The sequence below is a fragment of the Anoplopoma fimbria genome, chromosome 4 (assembly GCF_027596085.1).
Source record: "Anoplopoma fimbria isolate UVic2021 breed Golden Eagle Sablefish chromosome 4, Afim_UVic_2022, whole genome shotgun sequence".
Classification (NCBI taxonomy): Eukaryota; Metazoa; Chordata; class Actinopteri; order Perciformes; family Anoplopomatidae; genus Anoplopoma; species Anoplopoma fimbria.
This window is the reverse complement of record NC_072452.1, coordinates 24976919-24989092: the sequence shown is the minus strand read 5'-3', so window position 1 is coordinate 24989092 and position 12174 is coordinate 24976919. Positions and strand designations below refer to the sequence as shown.

Sequence of the window (12174 nt, the reverse complement as noted above, 5' to 3'; positions counted from 1 at the left end):
CATGGAGTGAAATGTGAGATTTGACAGATATGAATATAGAATAGTGTAAGAAGAAGAAAAAAGAAGCGTAGGAAAGAACATGGAATAAAAAAAGTTGAACAGGTTGAAGGAAATAGTTTGGATTTTTGGATGTGGAGTTTATAGAAACAGACATTTTACCACCCAGAACACAGGAGTTGCTGGTTTACCACTGCCTTCATCTGCTAGTGTGTTTTGTTGTTGTGAATTTGGTGTTTTAGAGGGTTAGTTTGAATTCACCAAACTCACAATACAACACAAACAAACTAACTGATAGAGGCAGCGTTACCTTAGCAACTCCTGTGTTCTGAACAGTAAAATGAGTGTTTTTGTTAATGGAGTCTGGTTGCTTTGAAGAGAGCATCGATAATGACCTCAGTTCCACTTCAGGAACATAAAGAAGTGAAAATATTCTAAATATAGTGTACAATTAAACTGATATTGATTTTTTAAGGTCTCTAAAATGTGTTTTTCTGCTGCCCTTCATACAACTCCACTTCAAAACATCCGAACTATCCCTTTAATATAGAGTGAAAAACAGGTGAGCGATCCAGGATCCAGAAGGGGAAACCTGGAGCTTCTATATAAATCAAACACATATTTAAGCATAAAGAGTTTTCACCTGTATCTTGAGCTGGTGATGGGGTTTGACCTTCTTTCTGAGCGGAGCAGAGAGCGACAGCAGGCCGCCCTGGTCGACGTGGAAACGGCGGTCCTCGTTGCCGCTGACGATGTGGATGGAGAAGGGCGGCCCGTTCCTGAGCGTGTCTCTGTCCGTCACCACCAGCTGGAGGACGCCGCTGCCCACCGACTCGCCCTCCTGCAGGAGACCAGGTGGGTTAATTCAGGGTTTTTCTTCAACATGAAATATTTCTCTTAATTATATTTTTATTGCAGAAACCTTGAAATAAATCCAGATAGTTTTGATTTAAACTGTTGATTTAACTTCATGGTCATTCAGGAGCCTGAAGTTTATGGTGCCGTTGAATCTTTCTTCAGAGATATACTGAATATTTAGTCTGAGCTATTTGATATAAAGTGGGTGGTAAAATATAAAATATTAGCAAGACTGTATTCTATTAGACTGCATTCATTTAGAGGGAGTTCACTGAAGACTTATGTCCTACAGGCGATAAAGGGGAAACAGTTAAATACCAGTTTTAGCTATGAGAACCTAATTAAGATATCACTGCTGCTTATTTTCCATTGCTTTGTGTTCCATTTTTAGATCAACTATCAGTATGTTCTGTACATTTTATTGCCTTTATCAGCATCACTCAATAGTACATTCAAAGTACCAAGGTTCCAAAATGCTCCTTTACTTCCACAGAGCACGACTTTATATAAACAAATATTGAAGTACTTTTATTGTTCACCATGATGGATTACCTATCCAAAGGCTCAGATTTTCCCAGCGCTGACTGACATTAATAGAACGAAGATGAGTTATCAATCTAAAAAACGTACATCCTGCTTTGGGAAATGGGCAGCAATTTAGAGTTAATGGGCTAAAACATGCAACTCCGGTGTGGTCTTTCAAATTTCAATTAGAGCACGCTTCACAAGGCACAAAGAATGGTTTCATCAGAGTGTGAGTCCGTACAGAAAGTAATACCAGCTGAGGTGTTTGATTCCCTGTTAGGGTCACATTAATGCTGGAGGAGATTCACCTCCATGGACAGGTTCTCTAGGTGGATCAAGTGTAAATGGCCAATACAGATACCGAGAGGAATAAAGGGAGATTTCACTGAGCTGAATTTGTGTCCATTGGAGTAACACTCAGGTTAAAACTCGTCATTTTGCATCAGTTCGTGATGCTGCAGTCTGAACTATCTGACTCTGAGAAAATCCACTTCACACGAGCACAAAGAAATGGTCAAACAGAGGCTGCAGCAGAGAGTAAAGCAACAGTCGTGTTTCCATTCAATTGTAAAGCAAACTTTTGAAATGTCACAAAAAAGAAATGTGAATTAGGTTCATTTCCATCAACTGGTTTGGAGAGAATGAACTTTGCTGTTGTTTGGTCAAAAGTTGGCTCTATATGCAAAAGATGTCTGTGATCTGCCAATCAAACGGAGAAGAAGAGGAAATAGAGGTTGAGAACCTGAAACAAAACGAGTCACGTCAAACCATCTACGACAGAAAAATAAAGAGAGGTCTTTAGGATTTTGTTTCAATTGTTGTTCAAGTTGTAATCGTTCTCTCATGTCGTGGTTGTCTTTCATGTTTATAATAATAAAGACAATATACATATATATATATATATATATATATATATAATATATCTTGGAAGATGCCACCAAACCACCTGTCCATCTGCTGCTTTTAGCAAAAAATACTCAATTTCTACTACAGCCTATCACTTTTCTACAACAGATGTGTTAGTCGTAAAAAAGCGTCCAGTGGTGACAAAGAGTCCAACAAAGGCGTGTAATGTCTTTAGTATAGACGACGCCACGGCGGCTGCTGTCCTGCAACCCCCGTCTCGAAAAAAATCCCCCTTTTCCAAGTTTCAGCATCATGAAGGAGCAGCACTTACAGGTCAGCGTATTTTCACTGGAGAAGTTGTTATAAACGACAAAGAACGATATATTGATAGAGGACGACACATCTTCAGTGATTCTCTCCAATTACCGTCAATCGTTAGAGCATCTGTCTTCATTATCACCTTGTTAGTCTGTCCGGAGCAGAGCAGGTAGACGTTTTACAGCCTTGCTCCAGGAATATCCAGGCTTTTTAAGGTCACGAACACAACATGAAGTAATGAACTAAACTAGCTTTTTGTGAGGAGTTGCATGTTCTGCTTATATTCATGTAAAAGAGAGTTAATGTTTCTCCATTGCTTTGTCAAATTTCACACATGAATGAAACTGCTGCTTCCCACCTCTCGGGACGTCAGATGTTATCTGTGGGAGCTGATGAGCAGGCGATTATTTCTGGGGCTTTCTGGGTGAATTTATTATTTTTTACATATTGTTTGTGGACTTTTTGTTGATGCAGTGGTTTGTTTCTTCGACTGCAGGCAGCATGGGGCCAACACTTTTTTGAACGGCTCCAAGCTACAAACATTTTTGAGGTGGAACTAAAGAGAAAGATTTTTTTGTGTTGGGATTATCACCATGTAAACACATAGATCCTGTTGATCAGACATGTTGGAGATGCTCTGGTTGTCGTACCTGCAGCAGCAGACTGTGGTTGACCTGGGAGAAGAAGGGTGCGTTGTCGTTGACGTCGTTGACAGTGATGGTGATGAGGACGGCCGAGGACAGAGGAGGATCACCTTCATCTGCTGCCTGCACCGTCAGAGAGTAATGAGGCACCTGGAGAGGAGACAGAGGCAACATTTGTTAGTATTTTATTTAATTCTTATTCCACCTTTTTCCCTTTTTATTTCTTTTACTTTCTGGAAATTAATCTCAGTGTCTTTCTTTTGCTGTTGTTCATTTGGATTTATCTGATTCACACTGACCTCCTCTCTGTCCAGAGCAGTGCGGACAGTGATTTCTCCACTGCGAGGGTGAATAGAGAACTGCTGCAGAGGATCCCCGCTCACGACGGAGTAACGCAGCAGGTTGTTGATGGGACCGTCCCGATCACTGGCTGTTACCTGGAGGTAAAGAGAGGGAGGGGAGGAAAAGGTGAGGGACAATGTTTACCCAGACAGCACCCAACAGATACAACCCAACAGAGCAACAACGATGCAAAACGATAATGAAGTAAGATTAGAGGTCATGGTTATCTTCATCACCACTCCGTTTGTCTAAAATAAACACCCTTTTGGATGCCCTGATGGTAGATAACAACAAATGTTAGGATGCTCCTCCAAAAACATGACAAATGGTCCAATGTGCAAGAAAACATGATAAAGTGCCTTCTAGGATGCTCCTCCAGTGGAGAAAACATGACAAAGTGTCCACTAGGGTGCCCTCCCAGTAGAGAAAACGAGGTGCAGGGCCATAAAGGCTGCTCTATACGTATGTTTGAAAACTTTCTGTGCCCGGGGCCCCACCGTATGACGCTGGTGTCATTATAATATTTTGTTGCTTCTGCACAAACAGCTGGAATCCACCACTTGCACCTCTGACACCGGCTAAAAACACATAATTCAAAGGTTTGAGTTTTGTTCCTTGGGGGTGAAGACATTTACATCCAAACAAGAAACTCTGTTAGCAAAGCAGTGAATGTGTTTACCTGAACTGCTGCTGTAACCTCATACCTCCAACACCTGTGTTTATGTGCAGTTGGTTCTGGTTAAATGTTCTTGTTTTTCACTTGAAAACAAAGATATTGCCTTGTTGTCATGGAGACTTCGTGCCACAACACATTAGATATTTGTTAATTAGTTGTAAATTAAAAATTCTTGGAACAGGATGTACACAATAATCTTCAAAGGCAGATTGTTTCATTTCTTCAAAACGACTTTTGGGCTCAATTACAGACGTAGATGACTCATTAAGATTCAGATATTTGGCAATAAAAATAAAATGTTCTCTGCTTGTTATTGTCATTATTGCTTTAGTTCATGAATCCTTTAATTGTTCCCACTGATGGACGACTCTCTCGCCTCGTTAAGTCAAAAGAATTAAAACATTTCAAACTGTGATGTGTTGCAGTTTAATGGTGAAAAAGGAGAGATGGAAACAGCGGACGGGAGGAGCAAAATGTCAAATATGGAGCCATGTGATAACAGACCCATCAGCCAGCCGAGGTCGGACCATCAGCGAGTCACTGAGCTGTGTTATTGGTGCGTTATCGCCTCGGCTCGCCTGAAAGGTGACGGCTGACAGATGTGTGTGTGTGTTTTTTACACATGTTTATCATGGACAGGTTTCCAGATCATCTCACGCTGACCTGTTGTTATTGTGTGTATGGAATAATCAGTGAATGTGATTTTCTTTTCATGAGTTCTCTGTTTGTTCTAAACCTTTTTGTGGTTTTTTTTTTTATGACCTGAATCTCCAGCAGGTTTACAGATGTCAGACGCTGTCATGTCACTAACACGTGTGTGTATTCTCTATGTGTCAAATGAGATCATAAAAAACTAATATTTGCTTGTAAAACCTTTGATATGTGCCTTCATGCATGTCGCTTATGTGTTTGTGCATGCTGACAGAGAGGAAAACAGAGAAATGTCCTTCGACATTTAAAGTCCAATTCGATTTAGTGATTCAGTTAAAGATCATTGATGTTTATGAAGTATGGATATTGGTCAACAATTCATCATTAAGTAATTTAATCAATGTAACATTCACTTCCCCGTTTCTTTTCAGGACCGCTTATTAGATAGCTGTGGTTCCCGGTTCAGTTTCTGGGTGGGTTGTTGAGCTTTTAACGAGTTTGTAACATATATTTATATATTTTCTGCAAGTTCGGTACAGCAGAAAAAAAATAAAACATATAGATACGTTTCTTTTCAATTGAAGTAACATTTTGCAACTTTGGTAAACTCTTTTCTCGTGTTCTATATCAGAACAAAGAAACGTTTCACCCAAAAAGCAGCAGGTCACAACAGGTTCTAAAACTGAAAAAGCATCTCTTAGACTGTGAAACTGAAAATCAAACAGCTTGAAAGCAGCAGAAACATCAACACACCGTCCTCGTCTCAAACACAACTCTCTCTCTGTTTCTGTTGTAGCTCACCAGGAACCAGCAGCTGAGTCCTCCAGCTGTTTAGAGTTGTGTAACTCGCATGTCAAGTAGCTCGCTGTGCTAACCTCAGCTAAAGATGCTAAAGTACGATTGTGAACATGCATCAATCTACTTTCTGTGTATTCTGCATGCTGCTGCAGACAGAGAACACTGTACCTTTTGTTGGGCATGAACTGACCCGTTACAGCCCTCATATGTGTATGTGTGTGTATGTATCTATAAAGATCCCACACACACACACACATTATACCCAAACATCTTACCTTCATCACCAGGCTTCCAGGCGTCAGATCCTCCAATATCTCAGCGCTGTAGTCGCCTCGTCCGAACACCGGCGCGTTGTCGTTCAGGTCCGTCACGTTGATGATGACCGTGGTGATGTCGCTGAGGGACGACTTGCCACGATTTCCCTCCACGGACAGGTAGTGCTCCCGGGAAACCTCGAAGTCCAGCGGGGCCACGAGGGTCAGCAGGCCTGAGAGAGGAGGAGAGTTCAATTAATATCATCGATAAATGTGAGAAGATGAAGTAAAGTTTTGACCTTTTCCTGCAAAAAACACGAAAAATGAACGTGAGATCTCTTCCATCTTTTATCCCTCTGGTTTAAATTAATATAAAACATCACAGAAATACATTGTTCTAGAGTTTGTGACAGGATTTGTTAGGGGTGATGAAATCTTTTGACTTTTCAACAGTTAACTCTGATCTACAACATTCAGCACAAAGTTCACCAACTGTACAAACACTGTGGGATTTATAAAAAAAAATGTGCAAGGTCTTGCTTTTCCTTCTGTGCTGCTCTTCAGATTCACCGGTGGGTCTGTCATTACAAATACATGTTGCACGGCCGAACACTCGTCAAAGTTACAGAACTTTGTTACAAAGTCTGGACGAGACCTCAGTGTTGTTTTGAGTGTGTGGATGTAGAGACTGAGGGAGTAGGTGGGGTTATGTCCTCACGCATACAGTCTGTTCACTCCTGAAGTAGCTACCAACACCAGAACAGAAAGGTGAAGTATTAAGTCAACCAAAATCGCACTAGCGACTGTACTGCACCAAGATTTGAGAGAAACTGGTTTATTAACTAATGACATCAGGGACCAAACCCTCCAAAAAATGTACATACCGCTACAAGAAACACTGATGTGTGATATTATAAAACAAAAACATGAAGCAACAAGTAGCTTTAATATCGAGTCTTCAAATAGTTCATTTTGTTCAACTATCTGCCCAAAACCCAAATATATTCAATTCAGAATTGAATTAACTAAGAAAAACAGTAATAATGACTTATAAGAAGCTAGAACTTGTGTATTTCTGGTATTTTTTTCTTGACATAAATTAAAATTCATTCATCACAATAGCAGCAACTTTAGTGTGTTTACATAACTGGAGCTACATGCCAACATTGAGCACAGGACACTGAGAATGTAACATTGTTATGTGTTATGTGTATATCTTTGCATTCCAACACCCACACTACCATAATATTTAGAATGCCAGGAAAAAAGATTTAGTATGTATAGTATGTCAAAAATACCAGGATTGCATTGCTGTGGTAGAGACCCGTCAACAATCCTTTGCATTGCTGATGAATGAGCAAGAGGGTCAAAGATCAAGGTGCCGTTATGAGGAAGTAGAATTGAATGCATCCTGCATGCAACAGTAAGTCCTTTGAAAGGGCAGCTGCAGTGAAAGTATGCGATGTGGAACGCAGCTCGTGTTCCCATGCTATCGTTTATCATGCGGGTGCTAATAAACCTAATGTATTCCACACATTCCTCTCCTCGCCGCTGCCTTTCTATCGCACATCTGTACTGTCATCATCTCCTCTGGATGTAAACTAGCGGGATGCTGCTCCGCTCGGCTGCACATGACATTATGTAGAGACAGACACACCACACTGTTTAGAATGGATGTTCTAATGGAACAGGCAAGGTGTGTGTGTGTGTGTGTGTGTGTGTGTGTGTGTGTGTGTGTGTGTGTGTGGCATCATGTGACATATGCAGTGAACTCCCACTTGTGTCAGCTCAGTGGAGCCGTGACTTTAACCTCTCATGGAGGATAAATCTCTCCACAGCCGGCTGCCTGTCTTCGTGTGTTATCCGTCTTCCACATGTGAAGTTTAAGTTCGATTTATGGCGGCAATAAAAGACGCGTCCAGAGTCCTTAAGGAGTCAAATGCGTCAGGTCCACTTGACACACGTAGAGCTTTTCACCTCCTGCTCTGTCCTCCTCTGAGCCTCGTTACTGAATGTTTGCGGTGAGGTTTCTAGTGGATATGAATGACGTAAGGCTGAGCTGGAGGTCTGGTAAAGACAATACACAACGTACAGTGTTATTTTATAAAGAGAGGATCAGGGAAGATTGGATGTATGAGGTACAGCTTCTCAATTATGAGAGTTTGATGCTTTTTTTGTTTTTGGTTGATTGTTAATTGAATATATTTGAGATTTGTACTGTTGTACTGTAAATTTTTAACTATTTGAAGATTCAGCAGCCTGCCAAGTCGTCCTACAATAAACCTTATTTTCTTTACTTTTACATAAAGCCTCTCTTTGTCTTGCTTTACCGTCCCAGTTTCACTGTATCATTTCATCTGACTCACTCGTAAACTCATCGCTCTCTCGATTGCCAACAAACCGACTCTCAACATGTAATTTGTACTCCGATGATCCAGCGGCTGCCAGCTTTCATACACCAGGTTGTTCTAAAGTGTATTTATCACTCTGAGAAGGTCTGAGGAGACAGGACACCTCTGAGTGTGTCTGTCGACTCACATCCTGCAGCGTGTTTTGGGGTGTTTGCTTGGGCTGCCAGCCAGTCTGCTGAGCCACAATTCATTAAGACAGAACAAAATGGCGTCCAACAAAAACAACCAATCCCCCCCCTTAAAACTAGGGGAATGATGAAACACCTCCAGGTTATAACATGTAAATTATTTTCACCTCGTACTCACAGCTCAGATCTCACTACATTGATTTTTCTCTGAGATCAAGGAGATTTGCTCAACCAGCATGAGACAGAATGATCCAGTTTGATATTCTTTTACCCTTTTTCCACAGAGAGTAAGTTGGGTTTGCTCCAGTTTTTTCTTTCTATCAATGTCTCATTAACATTCTTCTCTACGTTCTTACTCTGCAGTTCTTTTTAATCCCAGAGAAGCTCTGCTGCTCTTTTTTACACATAATTTGAACAGGTGTTTTCTGCATTCTTCATCCAATACGAGTCAAATTTATGAAGCTCTGATCCGAAGAAACCTCCCAGTGTTTCCCCACAGGATTTGTGAGACTCTTGAAGTGGCAAGGTCAAGGTCAAGGAAGCTAGAATGGTCGAGACCAGAGCTGCAAAAAACATCTTCACCCTCGGGCCTTTCCAGAGAACCATAACGCCAAGGAAACTCACCCAACGAGGGCCCACGATGGGATCCTCCCACACCCTAACCTGCCCAGTTGAAAGCTCGAGGCGGATAACGAGCCACTGCACCGACCCCACTTATATTCAGAGGCCGCCAAAGTAAAGGTTATCAAAGGGAAAGACTGAATCCAGTTATTATCTCTGGGTGTGTCCCGTCAGCGTGGGACGTTTGGCAAATCAATAAGAAGGGACTATTGTATGGCATTGTTTGACTTTACTGGTCAATCTTGGTTTTACCGCGTTTCTCTGTGAGATCATGTGAGTCACTGGATCGGCTTCTTTCTGTGGCTTTAACGATGTATGGTGAATGAAGGATAATTAAAGAGTAACTGTCAGGAGACGGAGCGGTGAGTGTTTATTTCTGCTCACTGACGTTATTACAATTTGGAAGAGTAAAGCTTAGGTGTGTCTTAGAGAGATGGATGTATTACAAAAGGGCCGACACTTTATATTCCTAATTCAAAACTTTTGTTTGAACATGGGGGAAAAAATGATATTGGAGATATTCATAGTTTCCTTTGTGGTTCATCAGATCGTTTAAATTCACTGTTAGCTTGAGCTCGGCTTTATTTACCCGTCAATCAATAAAGCTGATGAATGGAGGAGGACACGAGTGAGCAAAGCCAAAGAATGTTGTGTTCTACACCATCGACAACTAAGATACCAACAACGTTGTGTTTTTGATAAAAATTGTATGATTTATGGTGGTGTCCGGTTTAGGTGTAAAGGCTGATTGTGCTGTCAGGTTTCTGTCAATAAGAGTCCGTACAGGTGTACAGGTGTCTTTACAGCGTAACACAACTTCTCAGAATGAAGTCACCGATTGAAGGTGATTTGTCTTTGTCAACATAATGACTTTGTTTGGCACACACACACACACACACACACACACACACACACACACACACACACACACACACACACACGCACACACACACACACACACACACACACACACACACTCAAAACTAAAACACTGAAAGCTTTTCTCGTAAAACGATTGGGCCGTACTCCTCAAACACGTACGTGTATATATATATATATATATATATATATATATATATATTCATGTGGACTTGTGAGGATCTTTTTCCTTGAATCCCTACATCCAACGTACCAGATGGACTTAAAAACAAACACGCAAACTTTCCAAGGATGCCCTTCGTTCTTGAGGTGTAAAACACGCATGACACCACAATTCGAAATGAAAACAGCCATGTTGTTTCAAGTTCTGGTGAAACAGATCCACGAGTGTGAAGGCCGATCAGATGCCAACACACTAAATATGATGAGAAAGGATTTTATAACAAAGAGGCAAATATCTAATCTTCCGTCAGAGCGAAACCAGATATGGATTCATGTTACATAAACGTCCACCAGGAATGTTCATTTACATGTATTTGATTGTCTGACAGAGCGCCTTTTGTGTTGGTTTCTAAAAAAAGGCCTGAAACTCAAGATGACACTTTCTGCAAAAAAAAAACTTTTGTGTCAGCTGCAAATGTTTCTTAGAGACCAATTAAAATGCATCCCTAAATGTTTGACTCTGCACACATGCAAATATCTGTGAAGACAAGTTATATCTCCAGCTCCTACATTAAACATCCTTTTGACTGCATCTGTTTAAATGTATTCATATTCTCTCTCCTACTGGATTTAAAATGGGTAAGTCTTGCACTCAGTTTGTCTCATTGTCATTCTGGTGTCAGAGTAAAACACTTTGCTGTGATTCATCCGACACATTAAGCCGTCACCTCCATCTGGCAGGGCCGCTGTCAGATTTACGCTCCACAACTCGCATCATAACTTCATCCTTCGAGAGACTCCCTGGTGATGCAGAACATTCATAATTGATTTAATCATTTTGAAACGTTCTGTGGACTTCAAAAAAACAAAACTCATAAATGATCAACACTGGTGAGTCATTCTCTGTGTTTGCTTAAAAAAACAAGGGAAAAAAAAGTTAATTAAAAATGAACCTTCAGTGAGTTTTATAATGAATACACTTCCTCTCAACAGGTGACCTATACTTTTGCTTGTGGTAATGATTCCTCTTAATTAATTTAATTTCTGGCAAATTAAAGTAAAAAATGTTTCCAGTTTCCTGCATGAAATAGATTTTTAATTTCAGAGAAAGTGTCAAATAAAAACCTCAACATACTGAATTCCCTGCAAACAAAGAAAGAAATGAATCCATGTTTTCACCCTTCTTAGCCTAAACTTAACAATCTGCATCTTAAAACCTTGAAGTTAACTTTTTAATCATATGTGAAGGCTGTTGGAAAACGTGCAGTAAACATCCGGACATTAAATTTAGGGCAAAAAAGGCCCTGAATAAAAAGCCTTTACACTCAGGGAAACAAAAAATTGTATAGTCCGCAAACTGCACCAGAGGAGCCGCTGCCATTCAGTTACTTTGTCCACAGTAAACATAGATATCAATGTTCTATTGTTAAAGAATTGATCTATCTGAAGATTTTAAATTGTTTTATAATGTTTGGTGGGTAAAAACCAAGCGGTAACCTCTGGTTCTGCAAAGTGAAGCTGATGCTGAAGTGTCTTAAAGCTGCATTCTCTCTCCTGTCCACCAGGGGGCGACTCCTCTGGTTGTATAGAAGTCTATGAGAAAATGACTCTACTTCTCTCTTGATTTATTCCCTCAGTAAACATTGTAAACATGAGTTTATGGTCTCAATCTCTAGTTTCAAGTCTTCTTCAATACAGCATGATGTTCATTTAGTAAATGATGCTCCATTTAGAGTCAAACAGACCATAAAGCAGGGGATGCTTTAGGGCGGGGCTAATGTGATTGACAGGTCTCTACCACTACTGGAGACAAAACAGCGTCTCTACTCAACAAAATACGGTCGTTTCCATTCAGTGGGGGATGTGCACGTGGAAAAAAAGTGTTTTTCAGGCGATAAGTTTCTAGGGGCGAGTCTTCTAGACTACAGTGATGTGATTGATCATTTCTGGAACAAGATTCACAGCTTGGATTCAATTTTCTAAGGCAACAGTGTGTGTGTGGTGTGTGTGTGTGTGTGTGTGTGTGTGTGTGTGTGTGTGTGTGTGTGTGTGTGTGTGTGTGTG

At 40.7% G+C, this 12174-nt stretch overlaps 1 protein-coding gene across 1 annotated transcript in view; it reads right to left on the bottom strand.

Annotated features, from left to right (window-relative positions):
- Positions 1-12174, bottom strand: part of fat2 (FAT atypical cadherin 2) — an 81083-nt gene that overhangs the window by 24012 nt on the left and 44897 nt on the right. Inside the window, 4 exon segments of the mRNA XM_054597164.1 lie at positions 641-838; positions 3195-3338; positions 3488-3625; positions 5931-6142. Of these exon segments, the coding sequence (XP_054453139.1) occupies positions 641-838; positions 3195-3338; positions 3488-3625; positions 5931-6142 (692 nt within the window).